At 43.2% G+C, this 20518-nt stretch overlaps 3 protein-coding genes across 3 annotated transcripts; 2 read left to right on the top strand and 1 right to left on the bottom strand.

The window, feature by feature from the left end:
* Positions 1–768: 768 nt before the first annotated feature.
* LOC147966710 (uncharacterized) lies at positions 769–1332 on the bottom strand. The gene has a single exon (XM_087530925.1). It carries the CDS (start codon positions 1330–1332, stop codon positions 769–771), a length of 564 nt encoding a protein of 187 aa, XP_087387051.1.
* A 4555-nt stretch (positions 1333–5887) lies between these two features.
* LOC147966711 (uncharacterized) lies at positions 5888–6439 on the top strand. The gene has a single exon (XM_087527359.1). It carries the CDS (start codon positions 5888–5890, stop codon positions 6383–6385), a length of 498 nt encoding a protein of 165 aa, XP_087383485.1. The 3' UTR covers positions 6386–6439.
* A 9375-nt stretch (positions 6440–15814) lies between these two features.
* On the top strand, positions 15815–17481 carry LOC125513044 (protein C2-DOMAIN ABA-RELATED 5). Its single transcript, XM_048678084.2, has 3 exons — positions 15815–16165; positions 16544–16639; positions 16778–17481. The coding sequence occupies exons 1-3, from the start codon at positions 16049–16051 to the stop codon at positions 17066–17068; spliced, it is 504 nt and encodes a 167-aa protein (XP_048534041.1). The 5' UTR covers positions 15815–16048; the 3' UTR covers positions 17069–17481.
* The last annotated feature ends 3037 nt before the right edge of the window (positions 17482–20518 follow it).

Here is a 20518-nt window from a genome sequence, read left to right on the forward strand (position 1 = left end):
TTATGGAACGGAGGAAGTAGATGGTAAACTTGCGATGATGATGTTTTTATTTCGACAGGCCGCGACCCGAGCCTCCCCGGCTTGACGCGCGTACGCGGTATGTCGCTGGATGGTCGGATGCCGACCAAATGATGCCGACAGACACGACACGGTCGATCGTTTTAATTAGCGAGACAAGACTAACGTGTATACTGCATCTGCTAGCTTCGGACGGCGACGACGTACGTGAGCGTTGGGTCGAAGCCTGCCGGCACCGCCGACGTTACGCACGCCAACTCTCCTTAGAAAAAGAAAACAGGTGGCGGGCACTGTCGGCATGTCCAGTCAAAGTCTAGAGATGCAAGCGACGGTGGCAACCGATCGTTGACTCACCGACCGTTTCAAGGTGCTTCGTGTAGGGGTGAACTTTGCAGGGCGCTCACCGCGTCCATGCATGCATGCGTCTGTCTCTTTCCATTCACAACAAACAATTATTTTTTCCATCCATAAGAGCATCTCCACGCGCCGAACGCGCCACGCGCAAAAAAACAGCTTTAGCTCGCGCCCATCGTCTGATTTGACGCGACGCGCAGCGCTGGCTTCAGCAGCCGCGCTAAAATGCAGCGCGCGCGCTCATTCTATAAACTAGATGTATACATCGAAGCATTGATAAAACTAGACAGATTGCATAGATTTTTTAAAACGATAAAAAGGTATTTTACATCGAAAGCATAGATTGCATAGATAAAAACGACAAACGATAAAAACTAGAAAAAGTGCATAGATAAACTACTCTAAGTCGCTATCATCATCACCATTATCATCCTCGGCGGTGTCGTCCGAGGTATCGAGCCATATGTCCAACCACCGATCATCGTCTGGCGTGAAGAACGACTGCCCACCTGCTGCAACGAGATCGGATTGCGCATTCGCCAACGCCTTCCGCCGACGCCTGGCCAACCGCTCCTCGCGGTGCCTTCGCGTGTCCTCCTCGCGGCGCCTTGCCCAGTAGACTTGCTCGTAGGCGACGTCCTCCGGGTCGTCCTCCTGGGCGACGAGGAGGCGGCGCTGCCGCTCGGCGTGCTCCGCACGGTCTTGTGCCGTGTTCAGACGAGGCGGCGGGGCGACGTCCAGCGCCTGCTGGAGCGTGTACACGTCTTGGAAGTTCATCTGGCCGCGCGGCCGGCCTAGGCGCCACGCCGCCGCGTCGTACGCGCGGGCGGCCTCGTGCGCCGTCCCGTGCGTGCCGAGGCTGAGCCGGAGATCGCCGGAGCGTATCTCCGAGTAGTAGCCGCCGTTGGGGCGCAGGCGGACGCCGCGGTAGCCGGACGCTCCTCGGCGGCGCGGCGGCATGGTGGCGCGTCGGTGGCAGGGCGCTGGGGTGGTGGAGGCGCGTCGGTGGCGGGGCGCTGGAGCGGTGGAGGCGCGCGTGACAAAGAGAAAGAGGAAGAGGAAGAGGAGAAGAGGAGACGTGGAAAAGGCGCGTGGCGAGCGCCGCATTTTATAGGCGCGCCGGAAGCGGTGCGCCAAAAATGACGCGCGAGCTGGCGCCCTTTCGCGCGCGCGAGTTTCCACCACCGCTGGAGCGCGGCAAAACGTCCCGCGCGAGCTAAAATCTGGATTTACTGCGCGCGTGTCTTTTGGCGCGGCCGTTGGAGTTGCTCTAACCTCTCACGTGAAACTGTTCTACTTCCTCCGTTCCTAAATATAAGTCTTTTTAGACATTTCAAACAGACTACAATATACGAATGTATGTAGATATATTTTAGAGTATAGATTTATTTATTTTGCTTCGTATGTAGTTACTTGTTGAAAACTCTAAAAAGACTTGTATTTCGGAACTGATGGAGTATCATATAGTAATAATTACACTCCATAATGCATTCACATATGCTCAATTAACTCAGACCCAACATGTACAACAAAGTTCCCGAATCTAAAAGGTTGAATAAGCGCCTCGAGTAGTAAACTCAGTATGCCAATCTCGTATTTTTCATGTCGTCTCTTCTTTCCGAACCGAGTCTATGATACTCTCTCTGTTCTAAAATATAAGAACATTTTTAATACTACATTGGTATTAAAAACGTTCTTATATTATAAGACGGAAGAAGTATCTTTTTGATCATGGGTATCTTAATTATATCTTAGTCAAATTCTGTAATTAAGGTATAAATATAAGAAGATTTGTAAATTGCCGATCCCGCCTGCCGCGGGATATTAAGGTATAAATATGAATACACATAAATTGAGTAAACTTAATCTAACATTCTTAAGAAGTTGCTCCCCACTTCTACCTATTCTCTTAACATGCACACTATTCACATCATCTCTATGCCACATCATCAATCAGTTTGCAAAATTAGCCAATCATTCCACATCAGCAGCCCAGCCACACCAGCAAATGTCTCCTTGCATGCATTCACATTCAGTTAGGCTAGTCATGGTGGGAGTAACTTAGATAGTAACATAATGCATTCCAATTTTTTTTTGCTTATGTGGCATGTAGTTAATGAGGAAAGAGGTGTTTAGAGTAACATAATATGTTACTGTAACATAGCGTTTCCCGAGAAAGGATGAGTCTACAAGCTAATAAATGAAGCTATCTATGATACTACTACTATATTACTTTGCACTATGAAGACAGTAACTTAGACTAGTGTCATATGCATGACACTACTATAAGTTACTCCCCACTATGACCAGCCTTACCAAACACAAGCATGCGTGCAATCAATTACCACGGCCTTCCACCTTTGAAAACATGCCACGTTCCAAAAAAATCGTGTGTGTACGCCCTTCCAATTCTGTGCTGACCCACAATCAGCCTATTATTAGAAGGAAATCGCAAAGCCTAGAAATGATTATGCCTTACCATTGTAGATGCCGTGCTATGTGATATTGACGGAGGGGGCGTGTTAATTATCTCGCCACACTCTATCAAACTTTTGGAACGAGAAGCAAATGGAGTATCAATGAACAATCGTTTTCAATTCCCTCATGTTGATCTCTGTGTGTCAATTGGTTGTATCTGTTCTTGTGGATAGGTGGGAATACTACTTTGAAAATATTGAAAATTCAAAAATCATATGCATGGCTTCGTCCTGAAAAGCATTTATATGATCTCATAGTTTTTCTTAACTTTTATACATATATTGAAATATGAATTACTAGTCAAAGGTCCATCTTGAATGCTGGTCACTGTTCAAATGACGGTATATATATTTTGATATGGGAGCAGTTTATACATTGTGATGCTAATTTCTACACTACTGAGCACATAAAAAGTGATGCTTCAACTTCTCGTGCTGGAGTGTGGCATTTTAAATATGTTATTTAAATTTCCAACTTCAATTAGGGTGCCCGGAATTCAATAATAATAAACTCTACTTAAAATTTCCAAAAAAGTCTAGTTTTTGATAATTACTGATGCATTTTTCTATGTACCTGCAAAGTTTCAGTAAATGATATAAAGATTTGTATACTACATATTCGTCTTTTTGTGTACAGTTTACATATGAAATATTTGTTGATGATTTTTTTAACTTTTTTTTGCCTGGGAGCCTGAGAGGGGATATTATTGATCAAGGATTAAGGTTACAATCGGCATTCTGATGGCCACGTATCGATATATCTTTCATTGTAACGATCCACTCGAAGCTGAGCTACATGCGATCATGCAGGGTATGACCTTGGCCATGCAGCACTTCGATCTCCCAGTGGTTGTGCAAACGGACTCCTCGAAAGCCCTGTCTAGCTTGACTAACGGTGCGTTGGTTCACTCGAGATATGGTCATATAGTTCTGGAAATCAAAGATCTGCTTGGTAGTAGAGAGTTTTTTTCATAAAAGATTAGTAGACTTCAAAATAGAGTTGCCGATCGTCTGGCGAAATATAGCTGGTCCGAACGAGCTACGGCTGTGTGGCTTGGTTCGGTTCCACCATGTATCGAGGACATTTGGCCCCTCGACCGTAACTCTATTCATATGTAATAAAACATCCTTTACCCGCAAAAAAATGCGTTGTTGCGATCGTCCCATCCAGGCGAGGCTTCCAACAGGGCTCACACCCCTTTTCATTAATTTCTTAACGGAAATATATCACTACTAGTTCATCCTAAGTAATGCAACTGGAAGAACAGATCGAAGGGGGCGGGAAAGGGAGGAGTGAGCTAGAGTATTAGTAGGAAACCCGATGTGGATGCTCAAACTCGAGGTATCCACCACGGGGCTAAAACTTGCTAACACTACATATCTCGACTGTGTACCAATACCCAGAAGTCTCAAAAGCCACTAGGCATCATAGACTACACACATATGTATGTGTTTGTATATCCTTTTGTAGAATTTATTTTTGCAGGTGTAGAAAGATTTTTTTTTCATTGAAGAAACTGAAAAGGCTACCTAGAGCCCGGTCTCCAGACACACTTGATCGTGCTATGGACAAGCTAAAGGTAGCGAGTGCGCCGGAATAAATAAGGCGGTTGCCGCGCGCCTTCTGTCTGCGCGATTCCGTTATGCGATTGCGGCCTGCAAAGCTCGCCATGCGTGTGAGCACGGCAAAACCAGCAGTGGCCGACGTCTGTACGTTCGTGTAGGACAAACCTGCCAAAGTGCATGGATGGATGCTGATGGCGACGACCTACGCCGGCCCGGCCGTCTCCAAAACTCAAGTAAATAGCATAAAACTACTAGTTTACAGGCTAGGATTCTAAAAAACTATCATTTTTTAATTTTTCTCAGAAAGCTACCTGTCGCGCAGTTCGCTGTTTCAAAAAATCCAAAACGCCCGTGACTAGCGATTGAACCGTTTTTCTGACTGCCCGAACCCACATGTCAGGCCACCTGGCCACGCGCGCTCACGGCACGGCCGTTGACGGCCGTTAGCCGACCGGCCCGGTCAGAACTGGGGTAAATAAACCCCCTCGGTCGGCCGGGCGCTCCTGCTCACTCACTCTCTCCCTGCTCGCTCACTCCCCTGCTCTCACTCCCCTGCTCCAGTATGAGCTCGCCGCCGCTCGCCGTCTTTGAGGTGGGTCGCCGTTGACCTTCTTGCCACCATGCCTTCCTGGAACGACGAGGAAACTAGCTCGGAGGAGTGCGAGGTCGTCAGCATGGACATGGGACTTATGGTAAGTTCTTTGCCACCTAGGGTTAGGGTTAGGTGCTAGTAGGCCTAGGCTACCACCATGGATCTTGCTAAGTGTAGTGTTGCTGTTGTAGGATTCTTGTTCAATAGTGAGGCTGGGGTTTGATTGTAGGATTGATGTAAGCTAGGGTTCATCTCAGTACAGTGTTAGGGTTCATGTTGAGTTGGGGACTTTTTTAGTGTTCATGTTTAATGAAGCGTGCAAGTATATTCTGGTGTTGAGTGCAGATTGAAACTAGTGTTTGCTAGTTATTTTGGTTGCAGGAGGAACCAGACACCAATGTGGAGCCCCTTTTCTGTGGCCAACTTGAGCTTGCTCATCCCAAGTGCATTCTACATTAAATGAGGCCTATTAAGCGTGTTGCTTTTGAAGGGCCTTTAACAGAAAGGCGTTTCTATGGCTGCCTAGTCCAGGTTAGATGGCAATAAACTTTTCTACTATGTATGGTCACTGATGATTGATATGATGCAGCACTTTGTTTGATATGATGCCAATAGACATTTTTTTGCTATGTATTTTTGTTACTTTGGAAACTTAATCATGACATTATAATAACTTATCATATCTCATTTATGTTATTCATTGTTAGAAATTATCAAGTATATACAAGTTAATCATGGAACTGAAATAAGCTCCTAGTCCATTTGTAATAACTTATCACATTTCTAAATGCGGGAAAATGGTGTGAATTGTGGTGTTGTAGAGTGGGTTGATGGGCCTTGGCCAACTGTTCTTCAGAGATGTTTGTGCAAGCTATGGGAGATGTTTCATGAGCAGAACTTTGGAAGGGTACAGGACAAGGAGAAGTTCGAGAAGGAGTTGGCCAGGCTTAAGAATGAACATGAAAGGGAGTTGGCCAAGCTTAGGACTGAAAATGACAAGCTTTGCATTGAGTACACCAAGCTTGTTGATGATGTATCCAAGATGTTTGATTGGCAGGATGGTAGGGTGGACAAGAAGGTGCACCAGAAACAAGTGGAGGAGGAAGAACTTGAGAAGAAGAAGAAGGAGCTAGAGGAGAAAGCTATGTTGGAGGTGCCGATGGAAAAGCTCAAACTTGCAAAAGAGCAGAGGTGCATTTTGCAGAGCCAAGCTGATATCATCAAGAACACCAGGAAGGCTATGAAGGATGTTCAAGTTGACAGAGATGTTCTTAAGAAGGAGAAGGAAAAGCTTGAGCTTGTTGTTGCTGAGCTGCTGAAAGAAGGGTATGGCAGCAAGGAGAAGTTAGAGCAAATCAAGGCCATCCTTGAGTCTTGAAGTGGCTTTGATATGTTGGTGAAGTAAGTACATCCAAAGGCCTTTATATAAGGATGTGGCCTGGCATGACTGCAAGTGATTATGGGTGTACATTTGGGGGAATGTGAAGTTTAATCTAGTGTAAGAACCTTATTTACTATGTTGATAAGTTGTAATGGATCACCTATGCTATTAAGTGTTGTAATGGATCTCCTATGCTATTATGTAGTGGAAAATGGATCTCTTACGCTACTAAGTTGTGGAAATAGATCTTGTATGCTATTAAGTGTTCAACTTGATCTTCTATCTTTTAGATGTTATTTGTTGCCTACATATATTATTTCTGTGGGTAATTGGGCTTAGTGGCCCACTATTCTCTGACCAAATACAACCCCGGGCCTACTAACCCCAACCCCATCCATCTGTCAATATAAACCCCTCCCCACCCCCACCCTTTCCCAGTCACTCCACCAGCCGCCACCCAAAAAAAACCCTATAGATGGATCCTGACATGGGAGATGTCACAGAGGAGGAGGGGGAGGCTGTGGATGTTAGGACAGCAGCAGCAGCACAGAGGAGGAGGAGGCGCAGGCAGAGGGCACTAGAGGCGGCCCAGGATGAGCAGCAAGAGGAGTTCAACCGCCGACTCTCCGACAAGGTACTGGAGAAGTGCAATGACGAAGAACTGGAGCTGGTTTTCACTGGTGGCAGGGGAAGTTCATTCATGGAGATCATTAGGTGGGCAAGGATGAGGGCAGTCATGGCTCCTCATCCAGCAACTAGGGCCAAGTGGGTCCGTTTCTTCGAGCGATATGACTGATATGTCAATCTCATCTCATCCATCTATATACCTATCTATCTATCTTTCTATGTTGGTGTACTATGTAAGATCTATTCTATGTAATAAGTGGTGTTTGATGCTACTCTGAACCAATGTATCTATGTATTTATGCTACTCTCAATGAATTTATGCTACTCTCAATGAAATGTACTGACTGAATTCACTGACAGAAGATACACTCACTGAATGAATAGACTGCATAGTAGTTATTACAAACCATGGTAGTTCAACTGACTGAATATCTCTGAAACAAAATAAAGTTACAAACCATAGTAGTTATTACAGACCATAGTAGACCCAAATCCATCCAAGAGCTCAAGTTACAAACCATGGTAGTTCAACAAATAGAACCATGCCAAATGAACCATGCCAAATGAACTCAAGTTACCCAAATCCAAGAGGTAGTTACCACTTGCATAAAAATAGTCTTTCAGCCTCCCACTTGGCTTCCTGATCCTCTTTGACCCCTCCTGAACAACAGTTGAATTTGATTGCCTTAGTGCAATGAAAGTTCTTCTCTGGGCACTTGAAGATCTGGTGTTCTTTGCTGGAGAAGATCTAGATGATCTGGTGTTCTTAGCAGGAGAAGAAGTGTTAGTCCTGCTCCTCTTAGCTGGTTGTGCTTGTGTTGTAGCTGCTGGAATAGTTGAAGCAACCCTTTTTCTTGCCCTAGGCCTAGAATTAGCAACTGGAGTTGGTGAAGGTGCAGAAGGTGTAGCTCTTGCTGTAGCTAGTCTTGCTTCAGGTGTAGTAGCAGCAGGTACTCTTGGAGGCCTCTGAGCATTTGTAGCCATAGAAGAACCAGCTTGAGAGTAATTTGCTCTATTTTCCTACACAATTAAGAAACATTGTAAGAAAATGAACAATGAAATGAGACATGGCCTCAAATGACCTGGTGCTTGTTCATCCTCATCTGAAACTTAGGCTTCAAAGGGTCACCATAGTTGCTGAACCTATGCCCTTGCTTCTTGCAGTTGCTACATGTGACAGTACCAATTCTTGAGGTATCCTTTTTTGCTGGCACCTCAAATACACCTTTCCTCCTGGCAGTTTGCTTTTTGCCCTTCTTTTCTTTGAACACTGGTGGAGATATGTCATGTCCAGGTGTATGAGGCCAGTGGTCAGGTCCTGGAAATGGGAAAATTATATGCTTGTATGTTTCACAGTACATGGGCTTTTTGAAGAAGTCATTGACAAAGTCTTCAGGATGTAGCTTCACTTTCTGCATTGCAGCAATGGAATGACTGCAAGGCACAGCAGTCATGTCCCACCTCCTACAGTCAGATGTATGGTTGTTCAAGTTAACACAATATGTGTTCTCAGAGCTACTAGTCACCTGCCAGATGCCTGGACCTGCCATGTATGCATCACAATACTTAGCCCACTTCTTGCCTTCTTCTAAAATATCTGAGTAGGTTGGTGTAATCTCCCATCTACATGACTCTGTTTTCTCTCTGGTTTTCTGAAACTTGATCATCAACTTTGTTCTTATGCCCTCCAGCATAGTCCTGATTGGCTTGTTCCTAACATCCAATATCATTCTGTTGAAGACTTCACTGAGGTTGTTAACAACCAGGTCAGTTTTGCAAATAGTATCCATTTTATATCTTGCCCATGTATGATCTGGTATCTGTGACAACCACTGCCAAGCTTCAAAACTTTCTTTCTTCAAATTTTCCATCCCTTTTTCATGACCACTCTTAGTGAAGGAATAGGCAGCCTGATCTAAGTGTTTCTTGAGTTCCTCCCCTCTAAAACCAGCAGATTGAAAGTTGGCACATATATATGTCTAAGACAGAACCTCTGTGGGGAGTCAGGGAATACATCATTGATTGCATTCAACAATCCCTATTAATTATTAATTAATGATGGCTTAGAATGATGGATAAGTATGATAGTCAGGGAATACATCATTGATTGCATTCAACATACCTTTTGCCTGTCAGACATAATTGTGTACTTGCCAAACTTGTTCCCACTTCCAATAACAGTTCTCAGCTGTGTGAGAAACCATGTCCAGCTGTCTGTGTCTTCCTTGTCAACAACACCAAATGCAATGGGGAAGATGTTGTTGTTCCCATCCCTGCCAGTAGCTGCCAATATTTGTTGTCCAGTGCTGAGCTTGATGAAGCAACCATCTAAACCTGAAAATATGATCACATTAGTTGTAAATAACATGAATGCAACCATCTTAGATATATGTGTAAGGATCAGGTACCTATAAAATGGCCTGCATCCATTGAGAAAGCCCTCTTTGCATGCAAAAAGGCAGTAGAACATGTAGTGGAACCTAGGGGTAGGAGCTGGATTTTTTAGGTCCTCTTTGGTTGTCACTATGCATCTACTGCCTGGATTAGTATCTAACACACACTGTAGATAGTCCCTTAGTCTGTGATATTGGAGTCTGTGATCTCCTTGCACAACTTCAACTGCTTGCCTCCTTGCCCTATATGCCAAGCTTTTAGGCACATGAACACCGAATGTTTTCTTTGTGTATGATATAATTGTCTCAACACCAGCTCCAGGGTTTGATCTAATGGTATCCTCACAAACCTTGGCAACCCAGTTTACTATAACTTTGGTGCTCTCTCCACTTGCTCCACAAGTGTGATCCAAATTCATCTTCTTGATGCTGAAAGTAGACTCATTTGCTATTCTAGAGGCCACTATATAAAACTGACAACCTTGCTTTCTATCAGAGCACCAAGCAATAACCCTAGTTGGTTCATTTATGTGATACTCAAAATTCCTAAGTGTCCTGACATGGGAATTTCTTAGTGCTTCTCTGAACTCCACAACATTTAGGAAGCACAAATGCAATGCAAACTGCTCATGTGCATCAGGGACTGATGGATCATACCACCTCCTCTCCTTCCTCTTCTTCAACCTTCTCTTCCTACCAGAAGGCAACCTTGGAACTTCTTCATCATCACTAAGACCAAAATCACCTGGAAAGCAGTATTCATCAGGTTCAGACACCCAATCTTCAAACTTGATGTGTTCAGGCTCACTGTGTGACTTGCTAGTTGGGCCTGGATTTCTGACAGGATTAAGCTTCTTTGCTCCTTTTTGTGGTACAACTGAGGGTTCTTCATGTTCAGAAATGATTTGGTCTTCCTCCCAAAACTCAGAAGGTTCTGAGTTTGCTCCACAATAGTAATCTGCAGGTTCTTCCTCTCCCCTAGTCTTATGGCTTGTCCCTGTGCCTGCCTCATCTTCACCCCTACACCAAGCCTTGTATGATATATTCTGCCCTTTGTAATCACCCCTAAAAAACTCAAAATCTGAAGAGGATTTGTTCATCTCATCTTCATCTTCATCTTCATCTTCATCATGTTCTACTTCTACATCTTCTTCTTCTTCCACAACATTTTTCCCCTTATTGAAATTACAACTCTGTTGTGTGTTAAGATAGGCTCCTCAAGGATTGCTACTGCCAAAGTTGCATTAGGGAGTGGATACAGGACCCCTTGTTGGGAAACACTATAAACAACATATTCACCAACATGATCAATGGGGATCTGCTCCTCAAGCATGATGTGATCCATGTTAACATCTGCTGGGCTTGGATCAGTAGGCTTTCTGACAGTGATGTTCAGAATCTTCTTATCAACAAACCAGTCAAGCATGTCCTCTAATGCCTCCTCACTATCCAGGACCTCCACCCCCTCCAAGCCCTTTCCCTCTTCCTTTACATAAGTCAGACAAGTATCCATTCCATAACCCTCCAACTCAGCCAATGCTAATATGGTCAGATAACTAATGTCTGAAGAAACTGAATACTTTCTCTCCATGTTATCTGTTCCTTGGAAATGTAGCCTCATGTCCCAAATCTCATCATCTAAGCTGTAGGATTAAATTGACAAACAATTAATTTTTAACTCACTAAAACTTTAAACAATGACCAAATGTACTGAACATTACTGAACTTTCTTCTAATTACAGTGAATGCACTGACCAAATGAACTAACCAAATGCACTTTCTTCTGAACTGACTTAACCAATAAAACAATGTACCATGCCAAGAAGAAACAATTACTAACCCTAGTTCTAAATTGAACTAAAGGACCCAGAAATTTGTAATTTGAACTAAAGGTATGAAGTGCCAGAAATTTCTTACCTCAGTCCACCAAAGGATGAAGCCCAAGTGTGGCCGCCTTCTGGATCCGCGTGGATGGACTTCGCCACTACCCTAGCCGCGCGGACTGCCGGATCTGAGCACGCCGGATCGACCTCAGCCGCGGGCGGTGATGGCTGCTGCAACTGCTGCGCCGGGAAGTTCGAGCTGCCTCGCCCTGGGGCCACCTCTGGATGTCCACCGCCCTCCTGGCCGGTGACGCCTTGGCTCAATAGCTCGCCGCCGACGGCATTTGGCTGCGCCGCCGCCATCGCCAACCTAGGTCACTGCGGGGGAGAGGGGAGAGGAGGGGGAGACTGAGAGAGAGTGCGGCCCGACCAGCTCCTTTCGTTCCGACCGGACCGCACGGGCTAACGGCCGTCAACGGCCGCGCCGTGAGCGCGCGTGGCCAGGTGGCCTGACATGTGGGTCCGGGCGGTCAGAAAAACGGTTCAATCGCTAGTCACAGGCGTTTTGGGTTTTTTGAAACAGCGAACCGTTCGACTGGTAGCTTTCTGAGAAAAAATAAAAAGTGGTAGTTTTTTGGAACCCTAGCCTGTAAACTAGTAGTTTTATGCTATTTACTCCCAAAACTCAGAGTATCGGACATGCTACCTCGATTCTAGACCTTGGAGAAAGATAAAACCAGGACATGCGAGCAGGGCCGGCCCTAGGCCAGGTTAGCAAGGGGTGGTGGCCCTGGGCCCAGCCAACTAGTGCCCCGACCCAGGGGTGCCCCTATGTCTTGCTTGACGAGAGACGAAGGGAGCTCCAAGCGCCCCATATCCTATTTCGCGCGTTAAGCGCCAGTTACAGGCAATTGCACTAACTGGCGCACACCCCCTCCCGGCACTACGTGAAAAATGGGCTGGCCATATAGGTTTTTCCCCGCAGTTTTTTTCCGCCAAGTTTTTTCTGGGAGTTTTTTCCCTGTGGTTTTTGCTGGCATGGGTTTTACTCCGTTTTCATTTTATATATTTTTATTATTTTTCAAAGGGGTGAACAATTTCGTATTAAAAAAAATTCGCAAGTTTAAGAACTTTTTCAATTTTCTGAAATTTTCAAATTCACGAAATTGTCAATTTTCTGTAAAAATTTCACCAGATTACGAAATTTGTTCAAGTCGTGAACTTTCTTCAAAATCGTGAATCTTTTTTAAAACTATTTTTTTCTATTGTTTTGTAATCTTTTTTAAATTTCGTGTTTTCTTTCAAATTACAAACTTTTTTTAAAACTCTTTGTGAACTTTCTTATCAAATTACTGGTTTTTAAAAAATTTACAAAATTTCGAAGTATTGAACTTTTTTCCAAATTAGTGAATATTTTTTCTAAATTTCATGAGCTTTTCCCAAATTTTTACCTTTTCAAATTTTGAAATTTATTTTATTTTTTTGTGAACATTTTTTTCTGAGAAGTCAACGGTCAACTCTCCTTGGCAGTGGTGTGCATTCGAATTTTCTGTTTGATTCGATTAAGTTTATATGGTTTTTATTCTTCCGTTTATATGGTATTATACATTGATATAGTTCGGATTCGGTAAATAAGCAAATTGACCAAAGTTGATGTGAATTTTTTAGCTAACACATACTTTTTCACGTGTAAAATACATAATGAGAACATAATAATTAGAAAATGATAAAGAAGGGAAAGTCAACGGGCGCTGGTCCACTAGGTAAACAATTTTGAAAACTCAGATGGGCTGGCCCATATACTCGCGTGCGTCAGCGCCCGTTCCCTTAACTGGCGCCCAAGGTGATATTTAGGAGGTCTCAGGGAGCGCTCGCATCAGGCATTGCGACCGGGCCGACCCAGGTACGTTCCAGGTTAATTAATTTTTTTATCTGTTTTTCACTATCTTCTTTTCATTTTAATATTATTAAATAAAAACTTGTAAATACATATATTTGGAAACGTAAAACTAACTAAAACTTTTAATTTCAAAAAAGTGATAAGGCAATTTAAAACATTGTTAGCTTAATTAAAAAATGGTTGATAGCATAAAGAAAATTGTTTGTGACATTTCAAAAAAATAGAAATTTTAGAAAAAATGTATGTAACTCTATAAAAATGTTAATAAATATTTCTAAACTTTTTAAACATATATAAAAAATCAGTTGTATATGAAAAATATACGGTGTTTATGAAAAAATTAAACATCAAGGCCTGTTTTGATTCTTAGGATAGGAATTTCATAGGAATAGGAAAATCATAGGAAGTGAGATGACATGGATCTCAATTCCTATGGAGAAAGACATGTCATTTGACGCATAGGATAGGAATTTTTCCATTGAGTCTAGGCTAATATTTTTTTCCCTTTGTAATGTGAAGGATCGATTCCTATTCTATATAGAAATAGGAATTCATTCCTACAAACCAAAGGGCTCCATAGAAATATTTTCTTCGAAAATCCTATCTTATGAGATTCCTAGAAAGTTGCTACAAACCAAAGGAGGCCCAAACATGTATGTGAAAGAAATGTTAATTGCTGTATTTAAATATGCTAATCATGTATTAAAAATTTTAATCGAGTATAAAAATGTTCTTGATGTATATTAAAAATGTAGAAACAAAAAGTGATTATTAAAAAATGTAGAAATAAAAAATTATTATTAAACAAATGTGAATTATTTATTTGAAAATTTCATAACATTTCTAAACTTGTATAAAAATGTTATTGATGTATATGGAAAAAGTACATTGCATGTGTAAGAACTATTTTTCCCAGTAAAATATGTTCACCAATTATTTGAAAAGACTCCATTGCAAATCTAACGGCGGACTTTTTACCATGGAAAGTTGACCATTTTTCATGGCAAATTATGCTCTTTGAGGATGGCAAGTTTGGTCAGCGAGCATGAAAAATCCACTCCAGTTTACTTTTTTATCAGAAAATTGTCGTGCTTGCGAACTAAATTTGCCATCATCGTGCCAATATAAAATGCCATGAAAAACATCATATTTGTCATGCCTAAAAATCTGACTTCACATTTTTAGTGTTTCCGTTGAATTTTTTTTACCATATAGTAAAAAAAAGTGTTCAACAATGTATTTAAGAAAAAAATGTTCTAAAAAGTTTCCTCTCATTTTCCTCCCTAATCCTAGGCGGCTAGGGCAAACTCCCCCCTCTAGACTTCGCCGGCGAGCGCAGGGAGGGCAATCCCGGTGCCTTCTCTCCGTTTAGTAGTTTAGGCTTTATTCATCGCAGGTGCGGCGCTCAAACGAATGTCGACGCTACTTCTTTGAGTTTGTCTTCCGGGCTCTGATCCTCATCGAGTTTATCCGTTTGGACGTAGTAGACGGAGCTTCGACGTAGATTCCTGCCATATCCTTAGGGCGATGAGGTTATGATTTCTCGTCATGTGGCGAGATTTGGTGTGAGGTGCTTATGATCTATGTAAGGGTTCAACGTAGATGACTGCAGCTCCAAGGCGCTGGTCCTTAGGGGCACTTGCACGGAGACTTCCCGACTATCATCAGCAAGGTCAAGCCGGCTCCGATAGTGGAGCGGCGACAACGGCTCGTTGGTGGCTTGTTCTGGCGGTGGTAGTGGTCGTTCGTTGGTCTCGGAATCTCGATGTAATTTTTTATTATCTTTGAGATGCTTTGTACTTCCTCTGAATTTTTATAATAGATTTGATCTTTTCACAGAAAAAAAATATATTTCGCGTGTACTCTAAAAATATACATTGTGTATTGAAAAAAGTAGGTATGTGTTGAACAAAGAAATAATCGATGAAAAATGACATAAGAGTAAAAAAACAATAAAAACTGAAAAATAAACCAAAAAAGACGATGAAAGCCAATGGAAAAGAAGAAAACAATGAAAATGGAGAACTTTTTTGTTGGTTTAGTAGAAGTTGTCAAATTTTGGTAGTCCGATAACATATATGATGAACCCCTCTATGCTATGTGTGTGATCTAGATAAACTACATGTGTTAATTTTAACATTGCACAACAATCTATAGATCTGAGGATTTGCTTATGAGGTACACGGACGTGAATAAATGAACCTGGCGAACGTTCGTTGTAAGGAGGGTGGCAAGCGAACCATCTTTGCTGGCAGTTTTAGTTGTAAAACAAGATTAAATGATAGCAGTTTTTGAACAAAAATTGCCTTCTCAGGAAGAAAATGCCATGTCTTCTGAAAAAAAAAGCCACTGCTCCCCACTTCATCACAACTAAAATTCCATCGAATCGTTCGCTTGTGCCACCTCCCCTGGCGAATGTTCACCAGTTAATTAGGAGGGTCCCAAATGAAAGGTCCAGCTGTTAATTTGCAGTCGATCGAGATCGCCGAGAAGGACATGTGCAATGACCCTGGCGGCACGGCGATGTCTCCTTCGTCGGAACCTACGTACACATGGCCAAGAAATCACAGATGTCACGACCTTAGTTTCGTTTGTGACAAGTCAGTCCCGTCAGCTGAAGAAAACGCACCCACGACCTTAAATGGAATCGATGGATATGAGCAGTTCAGAAATAGAGAGTGGGCATGCGTTGTTGGACGGAAGGAACGCCGCTCCCCGGCCTCCCATTCCCAGGTTGGATGCATGCATCTGCATATGCATAGGCCTAATCCGTCTCCGAGTTTTAACGACTCCCCGGCGTTTCCGCCACTCGCGTAAAGCAACGTAACGTCGTCGACGACGACGACGATCCATCTTCTTCTCCCCCGGACCGGGATCCATCTTCTTGTTGTTGGTAGCTCCTCGATCTAATCGATCCATGGAGCGCCTGCTTGGGCTGCTCAAGGTGAAGGTGGTGCGCGGGCTGAACCTGGCCATCTGCGACCCCCTCTCCCACAGCAGCGACCCCTACGTCGTCATCCGCCTCGGACAGCAGGTTCCTACTTCTTCTCGTCCAGCCTCTAGATCAATCGATCGATCGATCATCAAGTAGGAGTAATAACAATGGGCCGAGTGCATGCTACATCTAAAATTCATGCATGCTACATCTAAAATTCATGCATGCTTTCTTTATATTAATCTTGTTTCTTCAATTTCACCCGGTAGATAGCTAGCACCAAGCAGATGATCGATTCAGATCTGCTTGGTGCCAGCTATATCCGAGGCGGATGAAACAAGCAGACGATCTATTCAGATCTGCTTGTTTCTTCAATTTCATTCATGAGTAATCGATTCAGATCAACAATTAAAACCACTCTCTCTCTCTTTCTCTCTTTTTACCCGGATTTTCTTTTCTTTTCATGTAAATGTGCAGAAAGTGAAGTCGAGCATCAAATATAAAACCATCAACCCAGAATGGAACGAGGAGCTCACCCTGTCTATCACAAACTGGACGCTCCCCGTTAAGATTGTAAGTTTGATCAACATCTCCCTCCCAATCAGGATTTCACAAACTCACCGCCAATATACTCTACTCTGATGATACAACATTTCATATCTCTTAGCTCCTAAAACCAACCTTTGGGATCTCATTTTATTTCCGTCACAGGAAGTCTTTGACCACGACACTTTCACCAAGGATGACACCATGGGCGATGCAGAGTTCAGCATCCTCGACTTTGTCGAGATCGCCGTCAAGGACCTGACCCATGTCCGTGATGACACGGTGATGAAGACGTTCCAACCTAACGAGGAGAACAGCTACTCGGCTGACAGCCACATCATGTGGAAAGACGGGAAGGTCACTCAGAATATGGCCCTCAAGCTAAGGAACACCGACACTGGCGAGCTCATCATGCACCTGGAGTGGGTTAACCTCCCCCCAGGCATGTCGCGGTGATTTGATTTGCAGGGGGAGGCCAGCTATTGCCTGCCTTTTGTGATCGTAATGTTTGTTTCCTCTATATATGAGCTATGAAAATAATTAAGCAATGTCTGTCCCATTCTTTACATAACACCCACTGTAATGATTTGTGGATCTCACCCGGACGGTGCGTGTATAATATGAGCAACGTCTTGGTGAGATCCGCAGATCATCACAATGGGTGTTACGCAAGGCATGTGATAGACTTATGCTACTGGGGGTAATGCTTGCTTTCAGTTTTGGTTCTGCATATGTTGTATGGCTTTTTTAATACAAAAGGGTGTATTTTGTCCTAAGACACCTGTATATATAGCCACTCCATGTTAATTTGCCATCGATCATATTGTCAACACACATTTAATTGATAATAATTTTGACCTTACAGAGTATGCACGCCATGTCAAATTTCAGCTTTTGCTCTAAACATCACCCTGAACCTTGATATGTATATGATGAGACTAGTATGTTACCGCTAACAGAATATTATTCTGTTGACGTTTTCTTTCTTCCCGAGAACTAAAGAAAGGCCCCCATGCGATTAGGGTTGCCTCGCCCCTCACCGGCACCGCCGCCGATCTACCTCGTCTTGTGTGGCCTTAGTGCCATGGAGGCACGGTGGATCTCGACCCTTGATGGTGGGAGGGCCCATGCTTCATTTATAGTGGTTGTTTAGCCTACTTAGAGTTTGTATCCTGCTCAAGAAGGCGAGGCAGCAACAACTTCTTGAGGATGGAATAAGGTTCTCCCCGCATAGCCCTGTCCCGGCGGTGCCTCTCGCATCGTGGGACGGCGTGTGGAGTTGTGTCTCCAACGGATCTCGCGGGATTCGGTCGATGTTATTCTTCGGTGGATTTGCATGGATCCAGTATTCGTTCGTTTGCGCTCATGCGTCTACAGGTTGGATCGTTTCGAACTTCATCGGCGACGGTTGATGTTCTGATGTGTTGTGTAACATCCAAATGCAGCAAACCATTATTTTAATTTGTGCTTTTAATTATGACCTATATTGCATTTCAGGTCATTGCTTTAGTTTGAAATGAGGTTGTTTAAACCCTCACTTGTATTTCAAAAAGGGTCGTTTGCATTTTTTTGTCCCTACTCGAACCACCTACTCAGATTTACCCCTAATTTTGAAGCATGCTCAAATTTGCCTCTCCGCCGTTAATAAAAAGATGCCTTAGTTGAAATGGGAGTAGCACACACAATAGTCTCTTCAAGAAGCTTAAACCATTCGTTGTCATCTCCAACTAAGCCTTGAGCCCCGCATGCTTATGAAAGTGCCATACACTACACCATTGATAGACCTGAGGTCCCAGTAAGTAGGCGACACGGCGGCACGGATGCGGGAGTAGAGAGCGAGAGAGGCGGCCACAGGGGCGCCGCGGCACGCGAGTTTGGTGTGGAGGAAGCAGCTGTGGGAGGGCGTTGCAGAGAAGAAAGCACCAGGGACAACGAGAACCCGCGGGGGCGGAATACGACCAATTCATCCACCTAACTTCTTCTTTCTCTGTCTCCTAGTCCAAACTCTGTTAGAACTATCCCAAGTTCACTCGGAAGGTAACTTCAAATAAGTTAAACATCTTGGGTCTTCATGTTCTTGATTTATCGCACACCATTCGGTGAGCGTTGTTTTATGTGCATTGGGTTTCTTAATTACTTTTTTCAATCAAGAATATTGGTGAAATATGACCCTATTCATATCAGGGAGATGGACAACTAATCTTTCAACCAAATGTTCCCTATCACGTATAGCAAAGGCAAACATGTGCCAATATGCTTCGCAAGCACACAAGTACCTGAAATAAAAGGAAGTCATACACATCAATAGGGAAAATGGTTTAAAAATTCCATATATGAGATAGAAGAAAATACAAATAAGCAAAGAAAATTACCTATACTTGATAAATTCCAATCTCATTTCTACCAGTTGGAACACCTAACACCTAGGGCAACAAACGAGGGAGGCTCGAACACAGGTCAAAATCTTACGCAAGCAAATTCATGGCCTTTAATAAGATTGTCGAATAGGTACTTCAACAAATTCGTCTTGTTACACAACTCAACATTTATACGGGCCTGGACCTCTCCAGCAAGACCAAATGATGTGGTACAACCCAACGATTATCAAGCTTGACCCTACTTTTTTCTTTTGGTATATAATGTCCCGATAAACAGTAAAAGTGTTTTCATCAATTATTATTTCTTCGTTGTCGCAGATAAACCCGGCAGATCCCTTGGTAGGGTGCCCTAGCGTAGCTATTAGGTCGGAGGGAAAATAAGGAGCAATATTTACCCAATTCGGGCCCGCATGCACATTGTGACCGGGGTGTGTACAAAGTACAGATGAATACTAAGGGATTGTATGTTATCATCAACGAGCTCCGCCACGAGCTTACATAACATACCGGGGGTCCTAGGGGTATAGATCCTAGCCGGCTACATCGATGGAGGTAGATTCCTCCATGGCTTCGATATGTTCGGCTTGTACAACAAGTCTTCCCGAGTCTCGCGTATAATCGTCATGGGCCGCACAACATGGCCCATGATGGAACCGACCAAGGGGTCCTCAGTCCGACCCACCAAGGCAGGAATCGTAGTGGTTCGAGACCCCTGCGCCTGGACACCTCATTCATTTAATTCATTGAGAAAAAAAATACTTACTACGCCTTGTTTGAATGCATCCATCTCTTTCCCGTCTGACTCACAGCAAAAATCAATTGCAGGTCAACCTCTTTTTCTTCTTCCTTTTTCATAAATAATGATGTTTTGTACTCCCTCTGTCCCAAAATAAGTGACTCAACTTTGTACCGAGTCACTTATTTTGGGACGGAGAAAGTATTTCCCAAAAATATGATGTTTTGTTCTCATTTATTCTGACATTGAAACCGTGATCGGAGACTATGCTTTATTGACATACATGGATTTTATTTTATTTTGAGACAAAAGTATATGCGTTGTATTTTATTTTATTTCACTGAGGGAAATTTACATATGTTTTTTAATGGAAGGAAAATTTACATCTTTGATTTATTTTATTTTATTGAGGAAATTCACATGCTATTTTTTTAGCGAAAGGAAAATTGACATGCTTGGATGGCCAAATGCAGCCGAGGCCCGCACCGTTTAACTAGCCCTAACCTCTTGAGAATGTTTCATGGGCCTCCACTGACGCAAAATGATCTTTTTTCTTTGCGAAAAGACGCAAAATGATCAATGGGCTCTCTCTGATCCCCGTGGTTACTAGGTGCCACTCGGGTTAGTACTTTGGCCTCCACAACAGACGCTTCACAACCTCCAAAAAAAAAAATTCTAACCGAGCAACATTTCTCACACAGAAAAAAACTAACCGAGCAACTCTCTTCCCGGACCAAATCAAAGACATCTCAAACAGATCCATTCTAAAAAGAACATCGCAAATACTCGACA

Source organism: Triticum urartu, chromosome 6A, assembly GCF_056163025.1.
Source record: "Triticum urartu cultivar PI428250 chromosome 6A, HENAU_Tu73, whole genome shotgun sequence".
Lineage (NCBI taxonomy): Eukaryota > Viridiplantae > Streptophyta > Magnoliopsida > Poales > Poaceae > Triticum > Triticum urartu.

What these genes read in the sequence shown, in the direction of transcription:
- LOC147966711 (XM_087527359.1), top strand. Translation starts at nt 5,888, where the DNA reads ATGTTTCATGAGCAGAACTTTGGAAGGGTACAGGACAAGGAGAAGTTC.
- LOC125513044 (XM_048678084.2), top strand. Translation starts at nt 16,049, where the DNA reads ATGGAGCGCCTGCTTGGGCTGCTCAAGGTGAAGGTGGTGCGCGGGCTG. An exon ending in TCATCCGCCTCGGACAGCAG is followed by an intron (nt 16,166 to 16,543) that starts GTTCCTACTTCT and finishes GTAAATGTGCAG; the next exon opens with AAAGTGAAGTCGAGCATCAA. An exon ending in GGACGCTCCCCGTTAAGATT is followed by an intron (nt 16,640 to 16,777) that starts GTAAGTTTGATC and finishes TTTCCGTCACAG; the next exon opens with GAAGTCTTTGACCACGACAC.
- LOC147966710 (XM_087530925.1), bottom strand. Translation starts at nt 1,332, where the DNA reads ATGCCGCCGCGCCGCCGAGGAGCGTCCGGCTACCGCGGCGTCCGCCTG.